Below are 26,197 nucleotides of genomic sequence, written 5' to 3'. Positions count from 1 at the left end.
CTGGCTTTGTACTCAACTTTATAGCAAAGCTGCTGAATAGGAGTACCTATTTTTTATTACAGCCCTCAGTAACAATACGTTTTTTTCAAATTAAATAATTAAAATATATGTACAGTGAATACCCTTTTAAATTTTATGAAGCACAAGGAGCATAAGATTTGGCACTATACGATTCCCCTTCTCCCCCTTAAAAGTCAACTTGTCTGAGGAATCTCTTTCCATGCTTTCATTAAGATTAAAGACAAGGAAGCTTTAGTAGATATGTTTGGGAAGCTCCAGTGAATTGAGATAAGGATTTAAACTGGGCACAGAGAATCAGATTTTCAAATAGTTTCTTAAACTTTTACCATAAAATTAACCCTCAGCTTGAGTTAAGCCTGTGTTCTCGTTCAACAGAACTTTCTTGACAATACCAGCAGTTAGGTTTGTGTGATTCTGCCTATTCAGTTTTAAGCCTACAATGCAAGTACCTACAGGGAATCATAATACACAAGAGAACTGAATAGTCATTTCTTCTGCTATGAAGATGCTTTGCAGGTGGAAGACTGAAACCACTGGAAGACAAGAGCATGGTTGTTGATAACATGATTGAGGTCTGGGAAAAGGGGATAAACGCTATGTGCTTGGGAGGAGAAAAAGATGCACTCACTTATTTCATCGTATGGGGGAGGGGCGGTTCTCATTACCAAATACATTTTAGAAGTCAATGTACAAAGCAGTGTTATGCTGTCTAGTGTTTGCCAAGCTTCAGCAACACAAGCTATGTCAGAATACTGTATATACAAATTAAATGGCAAAAAAATTGTTAATACAAAGAAACGGTTGCCCAGTGAGATCTCATGCCCTTCCACAGAGAGTTCTGCAAAACTCAAAACTTCTGAAAACCAGGAAATACAGTGTTAAAGTAAACACCCACACCAACTTAATTCTGCCCCCCTGCAGCTGTGTATAGCCACTGAGAATTATCTGCATGCACTCCAGCTGCATTCACTATGTTAGGTGTAGCTGTACTGAATGGCGGAGAAATAAGTAAGAGCAGCTTAGAAGAGCTGTGATTATGATATGAGGGGGTCCGGGTCTAAGCCCTCCCCCAATCCCTGTTACCAAAAGAAGTTAATCTAACAGAAGATATTACCTCACCTGCCTTGTCTCATAAAGGAAAGAGGTGCGGCAGTACCTGGAGGTTCCAGTCTGCATCATTTCAATACAAAATTGTGTAAATCATGTTAGTAGAAGGGCACTGGGGTCCTCTTGCTATGGGTACTGTCAGTAGTGTGGAGGAATATGAGAACAATCTGTGAATTTAATAATGGGTAGGGAAAAGTATAGGTTTAGATAGTAATCTGTGTACAAGCATGAAGGGGTTGTACAAGGGTATGAAGTGGTTGTTAAATTTTACAACTATGGTATTCTGTTGGGGGAGCAGCTTCAGTGTTTGAGATAGGGCAAGTGCAGGTAGCACCTGTCCATTACAGTGAAAAGGGACAGTGTGAGTATGCGTGTTATGGGCACTGTGGACCATCGCTCAAAGAGGGTAGAATTAAGACTGCATGGATGTTTACCTTAACTCTGTATTTCCTGGTTTTCAAAAGTTTGAGTCTTGCTGAACTGGATGTTGTAGATGAGTACAAACTATCACAGTGCAATCTTAACTAATTTTTTTTTGGCATTTAATTTGCTAGTTATTTTTAAACAGAAACCTTTGTGGGTAGGAGTTAGTGGTCATTCAGACAGCTGTAGTTCTCACCTAAATTTGCAGCAATAATCAAAAGATCTAGGGTTTGTTTTGTTTTGTTTTTTTAAGATCAGTAGATCTCAAGTGAACTTTACATCACTGTCCTCATTTTACAGATGAAAAACTGAGGCACTGAGAAGTTAAGTGATTTGCCTAGGGTCAGCAAGCAGGCCATGGCAGAGCTAAGAATAGTCCCAGACCAGTGGTCTTTCCTGGCATCTATGTGATTCCTCAGTGCTCCTACCCCTCCAATACATTTTGTTATAGCAGTATGCAGATAATAGTCATGCTTTCAAATGGGTAGCTGCTAACAAGGCCAATGAGAGAAATCTATGGTCTATGTCCCAAAACCATGATAGTTTTATTCAATGGATGTTACAGTAACTTTAATCATATGAGAGAAGATTGCTGTCTCTCTTTCCTTCTCTATCCCCACTCCACTATTCCCTATAACATAAAGCCCCTCCCGACAACATTTCCAGCTCTCTCTCCCCTTCCGATTAAGCCATTAGTTGGCACCATAGAGAAACACTAAATGTAAGAAGTTAGTCCTTGCTGTCTCCTAACCTATGCTGCTGTGTTCGTATACCATAGGCAGCAGCTTACTAGGTTGCACAATACCTTGGTTATGTGGCCCTAACTGTTCACTGAGTTAGCTCCTCACTCCCACCTCCAGCTGGGAATGCTGCTGCTGCTGCTTTTGTCAGGTTTACCCAGTCAAGCCACTTAGTCCATCCCTGCCCTACCCACTCTGGCCCACTCCCACATCCCACACAGGTGTGACATGTATCTTAACCATTTATTGTCTGGATTTCAGATGTTTAAATTTGCATTGCCTTCAGTCCACCCAACCCAGATTCAAGATCACTTGGAGGGGCAAAAGAAGGGCTCAGACACCCCAAGAACAGGGACCCCCAGATTCCAGAAAATATAGCAAATAGGGAAAGGGGCTCAGACTACTGCAGAGGAGTAGGGCTCCCAACACACACAGATTTCAGAGCTGACTGATCCCCACACCTCTAAAATCCCAACTTCCTCTGCTACTCCTATATCCCCAACCCCTCCTGTCTTTTCCCCGACCACTCCCATCTTACCTGAGCCCCTCCAAACCCTATTCTCTCCCCTACCAAACATTCACATTTATCCCCTCTTCACAATATCCCCTTCGCTCACTGCAGACCCAAGCCCCTCTTCCAATATTACCGCCTACTCTTGCACCCCTAATCATCTCTCTCCACTTCCAGTTAACATTTGCATGTACAATTTCTTTTCTTTTCAAAAACTGTTTCAGCACCTTCCAGATATTCTGCAAAACACACACACACACACACACACACACACACACACACACACGACACAGACAGTTCATTCTCAGATTTCAGCCAGGGTGAGTTTCAAAATTTAACGTTGCTAGAATCTGTGAACAATGAAATGTTGAGGGGTTTTCCACGTGGGGGCTATTTCTTAGGAACTCCTTGCTCAAAAGGCCCACTAATTTGGATCACTGACTATATTCTGTGTCCCCAAGAGGGGCACCACATTTCAACGCAATCACGTTAATTGTACGGATTTTGGAACACTTAGAACTGAGCTTTTAACTACAGCAAAGCTATGCTCAACTATAGCAGTGTTGAGCTGCTATACTACGGTTTGAAATTACAGGGAGAATGAAGGGGAGGAGCTCTACATATCCATCAGCAGATAGCAGGCTCAAATGGATGTGAAGTGGCCCATTTGTCTCAATGAAGATGCTCTCAGATGAAAGTAACGAGGAGTCCGGAGGCACCTTAAAGACTAACAGATTTATCTGAGCATAAGAATGAAAGAATACCCAATGTAGATAAATACAGTCTGAACCAATAGCTCTCAAACGTATGAATTGTTCCATTTATGTCAGTGGGTGTTCTCTTCTGCCCTCCCCGGTGCTAGAGAGTTTCTGGTATATGTCAAGCACACCCATTCTCAGCTTCTCAACCAGTCTCACTAGTGCTTTCTTGGTGCATGCTCTGAGCATGCCTGTTGTAAGTTTCCCATCCAGAGGGGCAGGACTTCCCCAGATCCTGGCACAAACACAGGTGCAGGAAGCAGCCCTCAGGCCTGGTCTACACTACAAAGTTAGGTCAACGTAAGCCACTTTATGTCACCATAATTGTGCATATAGCTACACTTAAATTTGTCTCTCACCAATGTAAACTCTCCATTACACCGCCTCAATGAGTGGCACTGAGCCACTGTTGATGTATTGAGGTTGACAAAGCACAAATGTAGATACGGCATTACCTATGTCAACCCTAACAGTCATTCAGCAGCTGTTCCACAACACCCGATGCTGACCACCCTGGTCACAATTGTGAACTCCACTACCCAGGAGTCACAGAGAATGAAAAGTGCCCAGGCCCTTTAAAATGCCATTATTTTTGAAATGCCTTTTCCTCATTGTCCAGCTTGGCGAGCATACCTAGCAACTCTTTAGTGTTGAGTGCAACTGCCCAGGTGACCATGCCAGCTACAACAGATGTGCTCCAGGTTAGAGTAGACAAGAGATGTTGGATGTGCTGGGACTGTGAGGAGAAGAGGCTGTGCAAGTATAGGTATGGACCAGTTGTAGAAACGTGAACAACTACGAGCGGATAGCACGGGGATGCAGGAAAAGTGGTACAACAAGGATCAGCAGAAGTGCCATATAAAAGCAAAGGAACAATGGCAGGCATACCAGAAGGCCAAAGAAGCCAATAGTTGATCTGATGCCGAACCGCAGACCTACTGCTTTTAAAAAGAGCTGCATGCCATACTTGATGGACACAACCACCCCCCTGCACACCACTGTGGATACCTCCAAGGAGCCAGAGGTCCCACACCTGAACAATGAGGTGGTGGTGAAGGAGGAAAAGGAGGGATATACAACTCGGGGGGCGGGGAGGGAAGGAGGCAGAAGAGTTCCAGCTATGCCATGAGTCAGGACCTCTTTTAGACTCCACTACAATCCAGTCAGTCCCAGCATAGCAGGGGAAGGAACTTCAAGTAAGTGTGCACATTTATTTCCCATTACAGTGATGGCACCCCCAACTTTGCAAGTCACAGATAGTGATTTTGCATTCATTTACTTGTACCAGAAGAGGAATCATTACAACAAAGAGAGGTAATGTTATCTGCTTTTCATTCCCCTGTAGAGTTGGGCAGAGGGCATGGATGCAGAGCAGTTTGTCCCTTGAATCCTCCTGAGAGATCTTGATAAAATTTTCATGGAAGTACTCTGCAATCCTCTCCTGAAAGTTTCTAGGGATAACTTCCTTATTTCTTCCTCCTTGGTAGGAAGCCTTCCCATGCCAATCAGCGATAACTTTGGCAGGCACCCCTGCAGTAGACAAGTTAGCAAACATATGGGCCCGGACAGCTTTGAGACACCAGCAGCTGCTGTGTTCTCTGTGCCTTTGTTAGCCTCAGAAATAAGATGTCACCACTGCCTGTGGAAAATTGTGCCAGTATTCAGTGCCACTGCCCTGTACTCATGGCTTCATGAAACTAAGCAATTCCCTCCTCATTTCCCTCACCCCTGGTGGGCAATACTCACCTGGCTGGAGCTATGAATGGCACCATGCCTCCAAAGCAGGAGAGTCAATAAACCTGTCTTGTTTAAAACTTTAGGGGAGCAAGCAAAGGGAGTTCTGAATCTTTATTTTTGCTTTCCGTTGTGATATACTGACAACGTAACCTCTGTGTTTTATCCTTAGCTACTGCCTTGCAGCCTTGAGGGGTTCCCTCTCCACACTCACAGAACACCTGAGCCAGGTGAGGAGGAGAAAGGAAAGAACTCCGGATGATATATTCAGCGAGGTCCTGCAAGACAGTGCTGAATCAGAGGGCTTGAAGGATGAATATTGCAGATTGTATGGAAAAGGAAAATGCAGACAAAGAGGGAGATGCACCAGATATAATGGGGTTTCTCTGGCAGCAAACACCTACGCTGCAGACTCTTGTGGACCTACAAGTTCAACAATCCTCAGCTTGCCTATCTTGCAGTTCATGGAGAACTCCAGTATGGCACTTCCCTACATGACCCCCCTCAACATTCCACATGACATCAGGGGCCACATCCCTCCGCTACCACTACACCTCAGGGAATATTAAGGAAAACCACAGTTTCACATACATCAACAATGGCTCTCACAGGTCACTGTATGTGCAGCTAAAATGGACATGAATGCTCTTTAAGCTCCATTCCATAAATATGTTACAGATTTCATGTATTTGCTTTTAATTTGCACAGAATTTTTTGAAATGTTTTTGTTAAGCACACAAACTCTATTGGTTGGAAAATAATCCATTTTTATTAGTTCCCAACATATACTGCAGAATGCCTGCTGATACTGAAAGCACCCACTTACTTGTTTGTGTACACTTTGACACAACTCTTAAGATCATTGACTAACAGTGTAATAATCGAAGATTTACAGCAAGAACTATAAAATGAATAGATGCAATGTCAGTGTTATATTCATAGATGTGCACACAATTCCTAACAAGCCCCCAAACTGTAGGGCCAGGGCACAGTACGCGACAATGCATTACTGTGGCTCGCTGTTACAGTGCTCTTTCAAACCATCCCTGAACCATACACCTGAACCAATAGCATCGCAATGAGCTCCTCCCACAGCCCTTATATCTGGCAGTTCAAACTGAGAAGACAGTTGCTAAACCTCCGTCCTCAATCACAGCAGCAATTTTTCCCCCTTTGCTTCACAGATCTTATGCAGGACACTGCAAGCAGCTAAAACCATTTGGGTTTTTCACTGAGATCCAGTCTGGTGAGTAAACACCAGTTCCCCTCCAATCTACCAAACTTACATGCAACTGTCTTTCTGCACTGGCTGAGCCAGTAGCTGAATCTTTCGTTGGTGCTGTCAAGGTGACCAGTTTCACAAGCCAGGGAAATAAGGGGCAGGCTGGGTCCCCCACAATCACGATTGGAATGTCAACATCACCAATGGCAATCTGCCGATCAGGAAAGAAAGTCTCTATTTGTATCTTTCTGAATAGTCCTGTGTTCTTAAAGATTCAAGTGTCTTGCACCTTCCCTGACCAGCCCACATTGATGATGGTGAAGTGTCCCCAGTGATCCACCAGTGCCTGTATAACCATAGAAAAAAATAGCCATTTCTGTTGATGTACTCTGTGGCAAGGTGGTCTTGTGCCAAAACAGGTGTATATGCTTGCCATCTCTTACTCCATCGCAGTTCAGAAACTCCACTGATGCAAATACATCCATTATGTTGTGCACATTGCCAAGAGTCACAGTCCCAAAGAAGAGGAGACAATTAATGGTCCTACATGTTTGCATGATAACTCCAAAATGATTTCCCACTGACCAGTAGCAATCTCGTGTTGGAAGCTCTGCAGTACGATCACCACTCGCTTCTCCCCTACGAGTGCAACTCTCAGTTTGGTGTCCCTGTGCTGCAATGCTAAGGCAAGCATGGCACACAGATACAGGAATGTGGCCTTGAACATCTGAAAGTTCTGCAGAAACTGCTCAATTCCCAAGCCTGCATTAAAATGTGATCCAATCAGTCAGTGCTTGTTTCTCAGGCCCAGAAGTGTTGCTCCACATCTGCATCTGCTTCATGAATGCAAACAACAACCTTGAATTGGTTCTCACTCTGACTCACAGCAATCTGTGACCTCCAGGAAATAGTCACAAAATCACAGAATCGTAGGACTGGATGTCAAGAGATCATCTAATCCCATCTCCTGCACTCATGGCAGCACTACATAAAACCTAGACAATCCCTGACAGGTGTTTGTTTAACCGGCTCTTAAAAATCACCAATGGTGGAGATTTCACAAACTCCCTAGGCAATTTTATTCCAGTGCTTAATTACCCTGACAGTTAGGAAATTTGTTGGGCCATTGAGCTTAAATTGAACACCTTGATTATCACTACAAAAGGTTCCCCCCTCACCCCACTCTCCTGCTAATAACAGCTCACCTTACCTGATCACTCATTACAGTGAGTATGGTAACACGCATTGTTTCATGTTCTCTGTGTATATAAATCTATCCACTGTATTTTTCACTGAATGCATCCCATGATGTGAGCTGTAGCGCACGAAAGCTTATGCTCAAATAAATTTGTTAGTCTCTAAGGTGCCACAAGTACTCCTTTTCTTTTTGCGGACACAGACTAACACGGCTGCTACTCTGAAACGTATAACAGAGGAGTTGCTCTGCTATAATACATATATAAATAATCAAAATCTAGAAAGCAGACTGCCAAAAGTAAACTTCTATGTAGAGATGCTTTCTTCAGCTTCTAACATATTTCTCCCCTAACGAAAGAAATCCTGTCTTGACTGTACCTATGCTTAGAAAGATTAGGTTTCACTCGTAAACCATACACACAAAAGACAAAAAAAGTTTCCATCAATAATAAACAAAATTTACAGATAGGCAACATAAGAAAAATGTTGCTTTAGAGTTTGTTTTAAGAATATTTATGTTGTATATTGTAACATGTGATGTTGACAACTTGTGTTTTAAAGGTTATAAAAGCTTTAACTTTTTGAATCTCAATGCTTACTGGTCCACTGTGATTAAATTATTATTGTCCAACAGTGCCCATATATTTCCTGCAACTATGAAAATTTAAATAAATTTAAAAATGCCTAGAAATAGTCAGTATTATCCAGCAAAATAAAAAATAAAAATAGAATTCTCCTAAGCCTAACTATACCTTTGCACAAACTGCACTCTTGAGATATCAGACCTAGAATCACTTGTTCCCAAGTTCTGACCTATAGAATTTTCCATGGCTCAAACCATTATTATACTGCCCCTGGTTTGACTATACCTTGCTTTTTTTGGGTCTACTCTTCACTCACTCCCATGAAAATTACTTTGGTGGTTTCAGCTGCATTTCATCAGTGTATTCCCAACACACGAAACTTTCAACTTAAAACAATGTCTCTGGAACAGCAGGTCCTTACAGGGGAAAAAAACTCTCTTATTTATACAGGCCTACAGCTATCAGGGCACTGACTGATTTGATTATTCTCTGTCCCCAATACCCTCAAATTGCACCACACAACACTTAAAAAAAAAAAAATACCATGACAATCTATTGCATATATATTTTCAATAAATCTTCATCTTACAAGGAGCAGGAGACTAAAACCTGCTCACAGTAATTACACCTTTTATATTAATTAGTAGCCGATACTACGAAGAATAGGAGTTAGATTTGTATAGTATCTCATCTAACACTTAATTCCCATACACTGTAAAATAAAAATTAATGAAGTCGAGGCAGTTTATTTGTCACATAATTCAAGCTCTGCAGAAAAAAACAATTAGATAGAAGATATCAGTATCTACATTAAGACAATAATGTACACTTTTCAAAAGAAATTTTGTTTTACTTATTCCTGAGATCACATGTACTTGGTAAAACTAATCTCTCTCTCTCTCTCTCACACACACACACACACTTACTTAATTGGGGGAGAGTAACTTTTATAGAAAGGACAACAGGCACTTAAACAATATAAAAGACACCATTGGTGTGCAGCACCTGGCACATATCCTAGTTAGCTGAGGAATGACTAAAAGAAGCTGCTTATCACCTTACTTGCTGAAAAAAGTTCATCGACTTGTAAGTGCAATATTAAGCACTCCTTATTAAAATCTGACAGAAGACTGAACACTACATATGATATAAGCTAAACACCTCTGAAATGTTTCCTTCAGTTCAATATGGGGGGGGGGGGGGAGGGAAGAGATCCTATATATGGTTAGGAAATCATAATTTCATATAGACAAAAAAGTACATAAACATTATGTTCAAGTATGAGTGCCAACTTTTGTATACAAGAAGCAACTCTTGATAAGATATAGTTTTGTTGTTGTAAAGACATTACATAATTTACACTTATATAGCTACTTTCATACAAAAATATCAAAGTGTTCTCCAAACATTAATTTAGCCTCACAACACAGCTGTTAAGTATCAGCATGGCCATTTCACAAATGCAGAAATGGAGGAAAAGAGGCATTAAGCAACTTTCTCCAAATCATACAAGTCAACACAGTCCCAAACAAATATGGAACTTGGTGTCATAAACAAAGAGATAACTAAGGGCGGGGGAGGGGGGGTAGAATATGATGGAGGTCTATAAAATCATGACTGGCGGACTGGTGTGGAGAAAGTAAGTAAGAAAGGGTTATTTACTCCTTCTAATAACACAAACAAAATTAATATGCAGCAGGTTTAAAAACACACAACCAAAGGAAGTATATTTTCACACAATGCACAGTCAACCTGTGGAACTCCTTGTCAGAGGATGTTGTGAAGGCCAAAACAGGAGTCACAAAAGAACTAGATAAGTTCATGGACAATAGATCCATTGATGGCTATTAGCCAGGATGGGCAGGGATGGTGTCTCTAGCCTCTATTTGCCAGAAGTTGGGAATGGGCAACAGGGGATGGATCACTGGATAATTACTTGTTCTGTTCATTCCCTCTGAGGCACCTGGCATTGGCCACTGTTGGAAGACAGGATACTGGGCTAGATGGACCTTTGGGCTGACCCAGTTTGGCCGTTCTTATGAAGTGAACATACAGTTGTAACCCAGTTTAATTCACACATGATGCTCATATGTTTTGAAGGCATTTACCAAAATATAGTATAGCACTCAGCTAGTTTTTCCACAGTGTAAAGATGGAATCTCAGCCTTGAAAGCCTTGTGTCATGATCTCTACCCTTGCATCCCATATAAAGCAGTGTTTCCCTAAATGTGGAACATGCACTCCTGGAAATGTACAAAAGGACCCCTTGGGGAGCTGTACCTCCAGAGTCTCAGCTTTATTGTAAAAAAGAGGGGAAAAAGAAGAAAAAAAAGCCCTATACCTGTTATGGGTGCAAAAAACCTAAATAAACTTCAAAATGAGAAGCGAGCATACTAGATGCAGAAATGTTTGCTTCAATTTGCAGAGTGCATGAAAATTAGCTCTGAGGTGCCAGTGATGATAGTCAACAATGCTGATTTCACTGATCAAAGCACAAAAGAAAATAAAGTGGTATCATATTACGGAGATTAACAGTGCTATTTCCCAAAGCGGGGTGAAAGGTTGCGAAGAACAGGCAGGTGTCATGTATAAATTATCCTGACAACAAGGACTAACAACATATGCAGGGGTTAAAGGGAGAGGAGCATGACTGGTTTCATTTTCCTGATGAGGGACTCAGTTTTCAAAAGTTTGGGAAACATTCCCAAAAGGAACAGGTACAACTATCTTTAGAACCCATCAATGCCATTCATTAAAGCACTGCTATCCAATGAAAATCTGGTCAATTTAAAAACATGAGTTAAAAAGTAGTTTAATGCTGCCCTTGACCCTCCCACAAATGATGGTGGTTTTATGCTTTCACCACCACCATATGAAAAACCCACACAAACAAAAGGGGAAAAATTACTATTGGCTCTGATCCTGCAACTGGATCTACAGAGAACTACATTCACTTCAGTAAAAAGAAAAGCAGTACTTGTGGCACCTTAAAGACTAACAAATTTATTAGAGCATAAGCTTTCGTGAGCTACAGCTCACTTCGGTGGACCCTTATGCGTGAGCAATATCTGTCTTGGATTGGGACCCAACTACACCTCTACCCCAATAAAATGCGGTCCAATATAACATGGTAAAGCAGCGCTCCAGGGAGCAGGGCTACTTTACTTCGTTATAGCTGAATTCACGTTACCGCAAGCGCTTCTCTGCACCCCACCCCAGCTCACCTCCACCTCCTCCCACGAGCGCACCGCAGCTGTGCTTCTCCTCCCTCCCAGGCTTGCCGCGCCAATCAGGCGGAGCAGAGGTGGGCTGGGGCGGAGAGTAGTTCCTCTCCCTACCCCGATATAACGCGATCTCACCTATAAGATGGTAAGATGTTTTGGCTCCCGAGGACCGCATTGTATCGGAGTAGAGGTGTGTATAAATAAATAAAAAGATGAGGAGACGAGTGGAAATGTCTATATAGGGAGTACTGTCAAATACCAAAGACAAACAAGAGGAAAAATATTTTTCTACATCTTTTTTGGTTATAGTAGTCTTCACTGTTGCTTGAAGTAACAAAAAAGTTCAGAATTAAGAACGAACTGTAATTTGTGCAAAATGAAAGCACTCTAGACCAGCATTATTCAAAGTTCGGGTCGCGACCCAGTACTGGGTCACAGCATGTAAGGCACTGGGTCACTTTGGTCAGGACCGCTGACCGGGACATTAAAAGTCCTGTCGATGGTGCTGCCTAGCAAAGGCAGGCTAGTGCCTATCTGTTCCGATACTGTGCTGTGTCGGAAGCAGCCGGCAGCGGGTCCGGCTTCTAGGCTGGGGGTCCACGGGGCACCACGTGCTGCTCCCACCCTGAGCACTGGCTCCGCACTCCCATTGGCCAAGAACTGGTCAATTAGAGCTAGACGGGTGGGGGGGGGGGGAAGGGGGTGCCTGTGAACAAGAGCTGTGCAGAGCTGCCCGCACGCCTCTGCCTAGGAGCCAGACCTGCTGCTGGCAGATTCTGGTGCGGCATGGTGTACAGTGCCATGACAAGCGGGACGCCTGCCTCTGCACCCCCGCTGCACCGCTGATCAGGAGGTATGACCAGCTCCAGGCAGCTAGGCAACAAGATGATGAACTGAAATCAGGTTTCCAGCATTGCAATGGAAGTAGAGAATAGAGGAAGACAAAATAGACATAATACAGAGACCAGGGGAATTCAATTTACTCTGCCAACACTCAAAATTATATGATGGTTTAAATGAGTACTGAAAGGAGTATCCTCAAATGACTGAGTCAAAGCTTAAAAATGAAATGTACCCATTTCAATTTTATGATATTTTTTCCCCATTCGTACATTAAAAATATCCTGCATTTTAGCATCGTCTGACAATAGCCTTACCTTGCTGCTCTTGGGTTTCTACTCTGTATAACCTTTGACTTTAAATATGAAGTCACGCCTAGTTATAAATGAATGAATGCTCAAATCTAAATTTCTTAGTTAAATCTCTAATAGCACTTCAACTGCCCAGTCACAACTATCAATTACTGTGATGTATTTGTGTGTAGCTACACAAAGGAAGTCAAATCCACCTCTTAAAACCTTCAATTACTCTTGTTTTTGGCTCATATTGTTATTAAAATTTAATTTTTACCTAAAAGGTGTAACACAATAGCCTCTGATCACAAGTATTATAATTCAGATTTGGCAGTTAAGTGCTAGGAAATATGTCAAATACTAGTGCACTTCACTGTTTTCTCCTGTTTTCTGAATTAAGATTAGTAAATAAATAGATTTTCAATATAGCATCTGAGGAATTTGACAATGCTCCCCTTCTCTGAACCTTCTAATACTAAACACACAAAAAAGAGTGAGAAGTTCTGTTGTCACTTACGACATCATAAATCCAGATTAGTATTAGTAGATTATTATAATATAATGTAGGAGTAGTAGAAATGAATGGTAAAATTTTAATAAAAAATTTAAACCTCCCATTGTAATCACAATATAGTGTTCATTATGTGAGAAGAATCTAATACTTCAAAATTAATCAGAATAAAACACACACCCAGAATGTATGTAGAAAAATACCCACACACATTTATTCATTACAGGTAACAGTTTAATTTGAAACTCAGCTTTTGTTATGATAATAGTATAAAAAAATTGAAATGCTATGAAGCAACGTATTTTTGGTGCAAATTAAGGTTCAGAGAAGTTCAGTGGTTTCTTATGAGCCAAAACTACGCAACTTATTGCACACAAGAGGACCTCTGCACGCATATGGGTCCCACTAACTTCATCAAGGCTTCATACAAGGGAAGGCTGTTCACATGCAGGAATGGGGCCAGAGAAACATCTCAGTTTGCTTGCTTGTATAGTGAATTTAAACTATCATACTCGAGCTCTTTTAAGTGTATTTCTCTGTAGGGGTAGCTTAATACCTTTCCCAAACCAGAAGAACTCTGTGTAGCTTGAAAACCTGCCTCTCTCACCAACAAAAATTGGTCCAATAAAAGATATCACCTCACCCACCTCTCTATAATCGCTAAGTAATTAAACACAGAGTGACTAACAGGCTTAATTGTCAAGTCAAAAAAAAAAAAAAAAAAGCCCAAACCATACCTCCAAAAAGAAAAGAAAAGAAAAAAAAAGCTGCATGAAGTACCTCTCTCTCTAATAAAACCTGTTGCAAACGTAGTGACAACAATAATCTTAATTTAACATTAGACCTTGGAATTCAACCAGAATTGATGTTTGAATTCAAACAATTTGATGTTTGAAGGGGCTAGTATTTACGCTTATATATTAAGCCATAACAATTCTAGTATGGAATTTTAGAATTGAAAAGTAAATCAAATCCAACCACAACATTTTTAGTGCAGTGGGGACACAAATTTTGTTAATAAAAATAAAGATTTTAGTAGATTATTTAGCAGATCATTTAGACATAAAAAGGGATTTTACAATGCATAAATTAGCCCAATACTTTTCCCCCACTGATTTTACTGGAACACAGGCAATTTATTTCTTTTCCCCTCAAGCATAGACTATAGAATTCAGAAAAATTATATCTGACTGTTATTTACTTGAAGTGTAATTTAACAAGTCACACTCTGAAAGTTAAAATATTTTAAGAGTAATATTTTTTTTAAAAAGAGACTGCCACATATATTTTTTTAATAATATAAATCAGGAGTCATGTTTGCCATTTTAAGAACTCCCATACTCAACTAACAATCAATATGTCACACGGTCTACTAGTGGGTCTTTCAAATTACATTTTACTGCAAAGGAAAAGAAAGACGAATCACCTCCACATTTGCTTTGTTAACATTAATGTTATATTGCTGTCTATTTAAAATTACACACACACATTCCAGGGTTCTAAGATCAAAATAGAGTAGAGCATCGTAAGTGTTGAGCACCATACATTATAATTTGTAATACAAGGGAAATACAATGAGGTCAGAACCATGAGTAACCAATGGAAGACAAAAAAGATTTCTTTCAATATTAATAGTTAAATGAGAAAGCCAATCAGAGAGAGTTGGAGCCTCCTTCTGACAGCCAGAACCTCTGAAAAGCCAAACCACAAACATAGTGGGCTGGCTACAAGGCGGAGACAGAGATTCATTGAAGAAATTCTTATAGGTGCATTTACGCTCAACTCTGCATACAAGTACAGCCACATGAGGAGACATCCTGTGTGCCTGCAGTAAGCCAGATGCAAGTCTAACAGTGCAAGTGTCAGTCTTTAAGAAGGACAGTGACAAGTTCAGACAGGCAGCACTGCAATCATGGACAGCAAGTATTCACAGTGCTGTCTGTCCTAATGCTCACAAGACTCATCTTAAAATTACCTTCTAGTAAAGATACAGAGAGTAATGTATCTCTACCTACAGCACTGCAGAAATGGACAGCAAGCATTCTACAGGCAATACAGGTTTCCTAACACTGACTAGCTTACTTAAAATCATCTTAACACTAAACAGCATGGTGTACACTGCAAAATCTGGGAGTAGTTATAGAGCCAGCTACAGCTATGCAATAACAGTAGGTATTTTACATAGACAACTGAACAACACTAACATCTAGTTAGTGTGTTTCTTAAACATTCAAGTACAAAGCATTCTTATAGCAGTTGTATTTCCAACTATAAGGTCTGCAACAGCAGACAGCTGGTATTCTACTTGCAACCTTTACAAAGCCCTTCCTCAAGAGTGTAGTAATGCAGCCTGCACCAGAACGTGTGTATGTTTTGCAGGCTGCAATATCACTCCAGTTTCAGCAATGAACAGACAACATGTTGTGAGCTGCGTTATTTAAAAACCTTGAGCTACAAAATACAAAAGCTTTCCAGTGTGATGCACACAGCAGTATATCGTCAGCTACAGCACCGCAGCAATGGACAGCTGAGATATTACATGCCATGCATGCTTCCGACTTCGGACGCAACAGTTAACAACCAAACTCAGAACATAAGCGCAGTCTGTCTGTATATATCCCGTTGTCAATGTAGGAATGGGGGTCTCCCACCCTTCCCAATTTCACCCTCGTTTAGTGTCAGTCCCACTGCCCCTCATGGTAGGACAATATAAAAGCAGGACGTTCCTATTTTACAATGCAAAGCCTTCCTGATTGCACGGAAGGAGCACAGCGCACACAGCCCCCTCCAGTCCCCTGCTGCCTTGGAGTCCCACATACACAACAGTAAAGAGTGCAGCAGCACAGGCACGCTACGCCAAGAGCGGCCGGCGCGCACACTCCCCCATTCAAAGATGCCTCTTGCGCCTACTTCTCTCTTACGCTAGCGTAAGAGCCTCCCCTAGCTAATCAAAACACTCGCGAGTCGGGACGCAAAGAAGATGGCGGAGCAGGGCCCGCTTACGGCATCGGAGGGAAGTTTACGATGCGCTACTTGCGCAGGACCCATAAGGAACATGCAAGGCTGCGGCGTGGAGCGTGCGTAGCGCGCTTGGTGAATACCAATGGCCTATTTCCCGGGAGGGGAGGGGGTGTCTGATAAACAATGGTGCCCCCCCTGCGCGGCTTCCTTACCGATTCCTCCTCCTTCTCCATGCCCGTGGGCATCTGCGGCACGGCCCGGTTGATGGAGACGCAGTCGTTGAGATCGGGCATGTCCTTGCCGCGGTAGATAGGCAGCGGTTTGGCGGCGTCTAGCGCCCGGGCTCGGAAGGAGAGTTTGCTCATTGTCTCCCCCTCACAATAACACCCCGGGGCCGGGCGGGCGGGGGGCCCCTCACTGCGGCCGCGCCGCCGCCTCCCAGCCGCTCCCGCACCCGGCCCGCAACACCATGGAGAGCCCCGCCGCCCCGGCACAGCTCCCCGCAGAGCCGCCCGCAGCTCGCAACGCACGCCCCGCAGCCCTAGTTCCGCGCCGGGCTCGCTCGATCCGCTCCCTGCGCCATGGCAAACATGGCGGACATTAACCAAAGCGGCCAGCGATCCCGGCAGCCAACGCGCGAGCGCGGGGGGGGGGGGACGGAGAGGGAGTGAGAGGGGGCGCCGGGCTGCGCGCGCAACCAGCCCGTGGGGACAGTGAGAGCGAGCGCGTCGCAGGCTGCGCGACCCTGGCTGCGGGGTGAGAGGGCCGGGCAGGGGACGCCGGGCCGCGGCGCGGCCGCATCCACTCTAGCGGCGTGGAGCGGGGAGTTCGTGCCCGGGGCCGGACAGATGCGCTCACCCCGAACCCTAAGCACCTGAAGCAGGCGGCAGCTTGTGCGCGTAGACAGACCTGCGCTCACGTGCGCAAATCGCCCTTCGCACATGTACAGCTGCAGCACTGCACCCCCCCCCCCAGCGCTCACCCCCCTGTACGCACCTGCGTTTTGCAGCGGTTAACGTAGAGGAGTTGGGGGTGTGTACACCCAGATGCAAAAATACCCCTTCCCCACATTCAAAAACCAGTCGGAGAACACTTCAGTCTCTCCGGTCACTCGATCACAGACCTAAGAGCGGCTCTCCTTCAACCAAAAAAACGGACTCCAACGAGAGGCTGCTGAATTGGAATTAGTTTGCAAACTGGATACAATTAACTTAGGCTTGAATAGAGACTGGGAGTGGATGGGTCATTACACAAAGTAAAGCTATTTCCCCATGTTTATCTCCCCACCCCCCCCCCGTTCCTCAGATGTTCTTGTCAACTGCTGGAAATGGTCCACCTTCCTTGTCACCGTGAAAGGTTTTCCAAAGTAAAACTATTTCCCCATGTTATTTCTCCCCCCACTGTTGCTCAGATGTTTTTGTTAAGTGCTGGAAATGGCCCACCTTGCTTGTCACCACGAAAGGTTTTCCTCCTTCTCCCCCGCCCCGCTGGTGATGGCTCATCTTAAGTGATCACTCTCCTCGCCGTGTGTATGATAAACCCATTGTTTCATGTTCTCGGTGTGTATATAAATCTCGCCCCTGTATTGTCCACCGAATGCATCAGATGAAGTGAGCTGTAGCTCATGAAAGCTTATGCTCAAATAAATTTGTTAGTCTCTAAGGTGCCACAAGTACTCCTTTTCTTTTTGCGAATACAGACTAACACGGCTGCTACTCTGAAACCCTTCCCCACTGTACACACTACAAAACACCACCCGTAACAGACAAAGAACTAGCTATCCACCGCCATGAAATGTGTAGATGTATAGCTGCACCGTTCCCAGCTACAACTTTACACCCATTCAGGTGCAGATAATATACAAATCCAATGTACAGATCTACATACACAGTATAGATAAGATGGCATTTTATAGCAATGTAGTCTTTATATATTGTCATTTAATGCATTATTAATATAATAAAAATGAAGGAACACTTTCCAAAGTGAAGGTCAGTATACACATGATGTAATTGAACCAAATGGGAGTTTTGGCCATAGGCTTCTGTCAAGGTTCCTTCCCCACTCTGAACTCTATGGTACAGATGTGGGGACCCGCATGAAAGACCCCCAAGCTTATTCTTACCAGCTTAGGTTAAAAACTTCCCCAAGATACAAACTTTGCCTTGTCCTTGCACAGTATGCTGCCACCACCAAGCGTTTTAAACAAAGAACAGGGAAAGAGACCACTTGGAGACATCTTCCCCCAAAAATATCCCCCCAAGCCCTATACACCCCCTTTCCTGGGGAGGCTTCAGAATAATATCCTAACCGATTGGTTACAAAATCATCAAAGACCCAAAGCCCTGGATCTTGGAACAATGGAAAAAATCAGTCAGGTTCTTAAGGATTTTATTAAAGAAAGGTAAAAATCATCTCTGTAAAATCAGGATGGAAAATACTTTACAGGGTATTCAGATTCAAAACACAGAGGATCCCCCTCTGGGCAAAACCTTAAAGTTACAGAAAACAGGAATAAACCTCCCCCTTAACACAGGGAAAATTCACATAAAACAAAAGATAAACTAAAGTAAACTGGCTTACCTATACTGGTTGAAATATTGGAGACTTGGATTAGGATGGGTTGGAGAAGATGAATTTCTGTCTGGCCTCTCTCAGTCCCAAGAGAGAACAACCACGTAAACAAAGAGCACAAACGAAAGCCTCCCCCGCAAGATTTGAAAGTATCTTGCCCCCTTATTGGTCCTTTGGGTCAGGGGCCAGCCAGATTAGCTGAGCTTCTTAATCCTTTACAGGTAACAAGATGTTGCCTCTGACCAGAAGGGATTTTATAGAACTGTATACAGAAAGATGGTTACCCTTTCCTTTATATTTATGACAGCTTCAAAGAGACAAGGATTTCAACCATGGTTCCCAAAGTAGTTCAGGGTTAGCTAGAGTTACCTACACGTGAGGTAACTCCTTGTGGTAGCCTACCTTCAGTGAGAGCAGTCTCACTATGCCCCACCCCACCACTGAAATTGCACAGAATAGTTGTATTAGCATCATAGAGTAGCTCAGTTCTCACTGTATTACTGCCTGAGTGTCAGCAGCACTTAACGCAAGATAGAGACTTGTGTGTGCGCACAGGTCAGAAGTTAAGGTTAAGGGCAATGCAAGTTTAAGTCAAGTTAACGATGCAATAAAGACAAGGCACAAACAAACAGTTATCCATTTGCTCTTTTACCTCCAGAGTGGATTGCCAGAAAAGGTGTCTACACCAGCCAGGAGCGCCATCTAATGCAGAATGCAGCTGCTTTGTTTTTTGGTGGTGCTTCTCACGTGCAACATTTTCCATTAAGAGTTTATCTACATATGGAGTCTTTCACGAACAGCTATTCTTGAACAGCCCCATGTGTGGACAGACTTATACTGCAATAAGGCTGCCTTGTTCTACTTAACCCACTTTTAAAGTGCTTTAAGCAAAGATAAACAGGAACAAGGCACCCTTATTCCAAAATAACACTGTCCACACATGGGGTTGTTCCAGAACAGTTGCTTCTGAATAATTCCCTGTATAGACAAGCCCTGATGCATCTATTGTTCTAGCTACCTGTTTGCTTTCTGGTCCAGTTCAAGGCATTGATTTTGATCTATAAAGCCCTCTATAAAAGGTCTTTACTACTTTAGAGACTACTTCTCTGATATGCCATCTCAACATTCTGTTCATAAGAGAGACAAAAGTTGGTCCAACAAAAGATATAACCTCTCCCACGTTGTCTCTCTAATATTCTGAGACTGACACAGCTACAACGCCAGTTTTACAATGTGTTAATTGTTTATGCTAAAAAATCTGTTCACCTTGTATTTAGCTGTGACATTGAGTACCTTTCCCAGACCTGAAGGAAGACTCTGTGTAGCTCAAAAGCTTGTTTCTTTCACCAACAGAAGTTAGACCAAGAAAAGATATTACCTCACCCACCTTTTGTCTCTAATATCCTGGGACTGACACAGGTACACCAAGTCAGATTACTTATTTAGGAATTTAACTAGGTCACCTGAGTTAAAATACCTACATTTATGAAAATGAATGGGATCTTTACTGACCAACAGCAGTCAGAGCCTGTATTATATATCTCATCTGAAAGCTGTTGGGCCAGATTCTCAACTGAGATCTGGCCACATTTTGACTGATCCAGTGCCCATTAAAATCAATTTCCATGGACTCCAGTGAGCTTTGGATTAGGAGGTTCATCATAGCCTCTAATGTAGCACTTAGGCAAAACTCTCATTGACTGCTGTAGGTCCTATACATGTATCTGTCAAATACCTGAGTTCAGGATTCCATGTTTCTCCTACAGTAGTTGATAATATAACTCGGGACTAGCTAGCTGTTTGAAATGTGGATACAAATTAACTAATGTGATGCACACTGTCATCCTACCCACCAATGGGAGAACATCTAAACTTCCAAAACAGAATATGTTCACTAACACAGAAAATGCTGTTACATTTAGATATGAAGCAATGTAATAATAGAAGGCATGATGAAGAATAAAAACAGTACGAGTCAGTCACCCCTAATAAAAGAAATGATCTTCTAGTTAAGGCACTGGGGACTGGGACTCAGGAGATCAATTCCCAGCTCTGCCACAGACTCAGGGGTGTACAGAAGATGGGGATGACCCGGAGCCTGGGCCTCTCCAGTAATTAGTGGGACCACAGAGCTCCTCCGGCCCTGGGGCTGCATGCAACCCCCAACACACTGGCAGGATCATTGAGCTCCTCTAGCTCTGGGGCCTGACTGCAATCTTGAGGCCAATGCTGGCAGAGCTACAACACACACACACACCTTTGCTATAAAGGCCAAATGGCTTGGAGCCCCAGGGGTTTGGCATAGCGAGGGTGTCCTGTGTTTTCTCATAACATCATGTGTTTAACATGCCCCTCCAAAAATGGTCAGATTTAAATTCCTGCGCCCCTGCACAGACATCTTGTGTAACACTGGAAAAAAATCACAATCTCTCCCTCAATTTCCCAACTTTGAAATAAGGATAAAATACTTTTTCTCCAATCTTTTGTCTGTCTAGTCTGTTTGGATTATAAACTCTTCTATTTGTACAGTATCTAGCACAATGAATCCCTGATCTCAGCTGAGGCACATAGGCACCACTGTAATTCAAATAATAATCAGTATGCAATAAACAGGGAGGGGCGAAAACTGTGGTAGTAGGACAATTATATTTGCAGAAAATGGCATACTAATGCTCCCAATTCAGAGAGGATTTTCCCCAATTTTAAGGGGATTTTTTAAAAACATACATTTGTATGTGATGCCACAAGTTAATGGAAAAGCTTTTCTTTAGCTAAGCAAGACAAGCAAAATTCACAATAAGAATTATAAAATTTGCAAGAAATTTTCTACAAAATTTAAGCTTTAGTCTCCCCACAGCAATTGCACTGTCTTCATCTATCTTCTATCTAACTATCTTCATTTCAACAGCCTTATAAGAACACTCTTCAATGGGTTTAAGAATGGCAGATATTGATTTAGTTAGTTACCACACTATTTACAGTGTTATCAAATAGTGCTGCAACCTTGCAAGCTCAAGAAGTAAGCATAATATAGGAGCATGGTTAAAACACAGTTTTTCAGTTCTATCTATGCTGTCATGACTAAAGCGTGTTTTAAAGCCATCAGGCATGTGTTCTTACCAGGCCACCCAGCATGGTAGAATTTAATAACATGGACTAGACTTTTCATGAGACCCAATTAGGCCTGGTCTACACTAGAAAATTAAATCAGCTTAATTATGTCGCTCAGAGGTGTGAAAGATCCAGACCCCTGAGCGGTGTATTTAAGCTGACCTAGCCCCCAGTATAGACAGTGCTAGGTTGACGGAAGGATTAGGGTTACCGCCTCTCAAAGAGGTGCATTACCTATGCTGAAGGAAGAATCCCTCCTGTCAGTGTAGGTAGTGTTTACACTTACATGTTATTGCAGCAGCACAGCTATAGTGTTTTAAGTGTAGAAATATTCTTAATACTATACATGAAAACTACTCCCAACTCTGTTTTAGGTGCCTGTGATTTCCAGGGCAGACTCTATATGTATTAGTATCATAGATGAAGAGAGGATATACCACTCACCAGTGGCATAGGCTGTATTTGACTTTAGTTCCCCCAAAGCAGTTTTACTTATGTAGGTGGCTGCAAAGATAAATTAATGGCTTGTCTGCACTGCAGGCTGGCCAGCCAATGATATAGGTTCATCCATGCAAACTTGTAAGATAGATAGTCAAATGTGCTATTTGCACTGGTTAAGCTAACTCCTTTATTAAAACCAGAGTAAGCTCCAGTATATTTTAGAAACATAAATGGCTAGACACATGTAATTCACTGAGGATTTTTTTTTCTATTGCCATTCTTACTGAGAACTTACGTTTTTTATGTCATCGCAATATGGTTCTAAATAGCCTATATTAGGGCAAGTCTATACTCGAGTGCTATATTGGTGCAGCTGCGCCACTGCATGCTGACAGAAGAGCACCCTCCCACCGATATAGCACCTGTGTGGACAGCACAAAACTTGCATCACTCAGGGAGGGGACCTTTTTCACACCCCTGAGCGACATAAGTTATATCGACTCAGGCTGTAGTGTAGATCTGCCCTATATTAAGACCGCCTCAAAAAATAGGGGTAACAGCAGATTATTACACTAGCTTTTCACCTCTGGTGATCTTGGTACAAATGGGTTTTAGGACAACCAGAAAGAAGGTCTCTCCTGATATTTTAGGGAAGGGAGGCAGACAGGGATTGAATGGTTTCAGTGTGATACCCAGGAGAAGATGGAATTTTTTTAAAAGTTCATATTATTGATTATAGTATCACTTTAGATTAAATTAAAGGTTATGGAGGCTTCCCAGGATGAAAAGGAATGGGTTTGTAGAAAATAAATGCTCGGTCATCACCTTAAATGTCTATAGGTGGACTTGGTCTCCTCGACTTCCATTGTGAAATCATTTAAATCATACACAGATCCAAACAGAATTTAGAATCAATACCATTCAATCTGTATAGAGACAGACACTTTTCACATACTGCATCTCAAGGGGGGGAAAAACAGAAAAGAAACACGTGTCAACCTTTCCTCAGGAGAGGTACAGGATTGGAATAGCAAAAACATGGATATTAACTGGTAAAAATGGTAGTGTTACCATTGCCAACTGTGGAAACTTGCACTGTGTGTGAATTAATGTATTATTAAAACTAGCTATCACATCCTCATTTTGTGAGTAAATTCATCTTTTAAAAAAAATAAATTTAAAAATATGATTCACAATACAGCTGCCAACACAAAGGTACATATACACAAAATAGGTTAAATAAGTGTTGGAGTCTATACATTTCAGTAGGCACTAGTAGCAACCCTATAGGTAAAATTCTGTACTTTTTCTATTATAACTTCCTGTTTTCATATGCACAGAACTTTTTGAAATGTTTGCCTTTTTAGCTGAAATTATCTGTTTTCAGTACCTTCCCCAGTTCGTTGTTTAGGAAAGGAAGCTTTTTTATTATTATAGCAGAGTGAAAAGTAAATTTTATCCACTGTAAAAACCCACATTTGTGCCTTCTTAGAGGCCACAGGAAAAAATACCTAAAACCATAGCTGTTGTAAGAAATTTTATTTCTGTCCTACAACAGAGGCATAAACTGCTTTCATTTATCTCAGTGGTATGCTAACTCTGTTGATGACCATATAAATGTTAAGCTTGTTAACTATTTGACTGTTGATCATCTTTATTAGAAAAATCCACCATGGCTGGATATCATACAAGTTCAAATTGGGGGGGGGGGAGAAATATCCATTAAATCACATCTATTCCAGCCCCTGAAGCTAGTGGTGGACTGTTTCTCACAGTATATTCTCCAGTGCTTTGTTCTGTATATTACACACATGCACATTATTGCTAAGGTTCAAATTCTGTGATCTTACTCATGCAAGATTCCTGCAAATTTCAGAAAGTTTTGACTGAGTAGGGATTGCAGCATTATGCCCAGAGGTTGGTATGTTTCTTTCGATTTTGTATTTTAGAATTGTAAGTAAAGCACCTCCTTACTATGGCAACAGTCACTGTAAAATTAAATGCATATGTAGGGACTTTTTAAATGGAGATTGTATTATCTGATAGACCACTCCATGAAAACCATTACATTCTTGTGTGTGTCACACACACACACGGAGAATTTTTTGCATGTGCTCACACACAGAAATATTCCCACAGATATATATATATGGCATATGTCCAATAGAATAATCTACCAGGTAAATAACGGGCATTTTAAAAGTCTTTACAATTGTGATTACACATTTCTTGCACTTACTGCCATAGGAACAAGGTGTTTTATTTACAAAATCATATAAAACCAATTACTACTTGCATGGGGCTAACCTTGTGTGACGTATTTATTCAATATGCCCACACGTGTGTATAAATATATACAACACACACACACACACACACACAGGTATGTATGTATAATACAAACATGTAATGTAATGTTTCCCTTGGAGCATCTATTATATGAAAATATCCTTTCATTTTATTTATGCAATTTTTACAGTGCCTATTATGATAGGGGATTCCATTTAATTTTTTAATTTATTTTTTAAAATTGTACTGCCATAGTGGCTGTCACCAGTCTACATTTAATAAATAGCATATTAAACATTCAGAACAGCCAAAAATTAACAACCAAAACAAAACATATAAACATAACACAGAATAAACTCACAACAAAACTAAATCAAAACAAGGAGAAATTCAATGTTGATAAGTGCAAAGCAATGCACGCTGGAAAACATAATCCCAACTGTACATACAAAATGATGGGGTCTAAATTAGCTGTTGCCACTCAAGAAACATATCTTGGCATCATCATGGCTAGTTCTTTGAAAACATCTGCTCAATATGCAGCAGCAGTCAAAAAAAACTAACAATGTTAGGAATCATTAAGGAATAGACAATAAGATGGAAAACATCATAATGCCACTATTTAAATCCATGGCATGCCCATACCTTGAATACTATATGCAGTTCTGATTGCCCCATTTCAGAAAAGATATATTAGAATTGGAAATAATAGAAAGGCAACAAAAATGATTAGGGGTATGGAAAAGCTTCCATACAAGGAGAGATTAAAAAGTAAACACTGACATTTTTATCTGTTTGAATAATCAAAGTGGTGCTTTCCATGCCTTCTTGGTTGCAAAGATTTGAACTGCTTCCTGCTAAAGGTCCACAGTCTGGGCCAGTTCATGTCCTACTGAGATGGCTGCAAAGCCGACCAGCCTCTCCTGTGTCATTGTGGAGGGTAGATGTGTTTTTATTAACTTCAACTTGGAGAAGCTGCGTTCTCCTGGCAACTGTTACAGGGAGTGTTAGAAGTATGCGCAGAGCAACAATAGCATTTGGAAAAAGGGTGGTCATCTTATTTGTGTACATATATTCCAGAACAGCCTTTGGAGTTGATCCTGCTGAAATGCATCTTGAAAGGGCTTTCAGTTCATCACCTAAATCACTCACATCAATATCATGCATCTCTAGTGCCCTGCATTGCTGGTGTAGGTCTTCTTCAGGTATAGTGAGGAGTTTTGGAATATCATATAACATCCAAATATATTGCTGTGTTCCTGAGCTGCATGAAACTTTCTTCAACTGACTGTATTGCACAATCTAGCACCTGGTTAAAGAATTCAACTTTGAATTGTTGTTTGCGGTCTCTTATGGGATTATCCCATGCCTCGTAATCAAAATGTCATCTTCTTCGGTGACTCTTGTATTCTTGAATGGGTGGGAAAATAGCTTCAGTGTGAAGTTCCTCTGCCAACTTCTGTGCACTCTTCAGAACATTTTGAAATCCGTCATCTGACCGGTAAGACTGTAGGTAAGACTGACTTTGCTTTGTCCAGTTGTTCCATTGCTCCAGATGCATCAAGGCCAACACCTTGGAATCTCTGGCTTACAACATTTATTTCAAACAGTATGTCATGCCACAACATGAAACCACACAGAAATTTGAAGTTATGT

The 26,197-nt window shown here is 41.8% G+C and overlaps 1 protein-coding gene across 1 annotated transcript in view; it reads right to left on the bottom strand.

The window, feature by feature from the left end:
• EPC2 (enhancer of polycomb homolog 2) overlaps positions 1-16,754 on the bottom strand; it is an 86,569-nt gene extending 69,815 nt beyond the window's left edge. The window contains exon 1 of the mRNA XM_038421960.2: positions 16,339-16,754. Coding sequence (XP_038277888.1) covers positions 16,339-16,491 — 153 coding nt within the window. The 5' untranslated portion in view covers positions 16,492-16,754. The remainder of the gene's footprint in view (positions 1-16,338) is intronic.
• Between the last annotated feature and the right edge of the window lie 9,443 nt (positions 16,755-26,197).

Source organism: Dermochelys coriacea, chromosome 11 (assembly GCF_009764565.3).
Source record: "Dermochelys coriacea isolate rDerCor1 chromosome 11, rDerCor1.pri.v4, whole genome shotgun sequence".
Classification (NCBI taxonomy): Eukaryota; Metazoa; Chordata; order Testudines; family Dermochelyidae; genus Dermochelys; species Dermochelys coriacea.
Note: the sequence above shows the minus strand (reverse complement) of the source record. Positions and strands in the feature narration are given on the sequence as shown.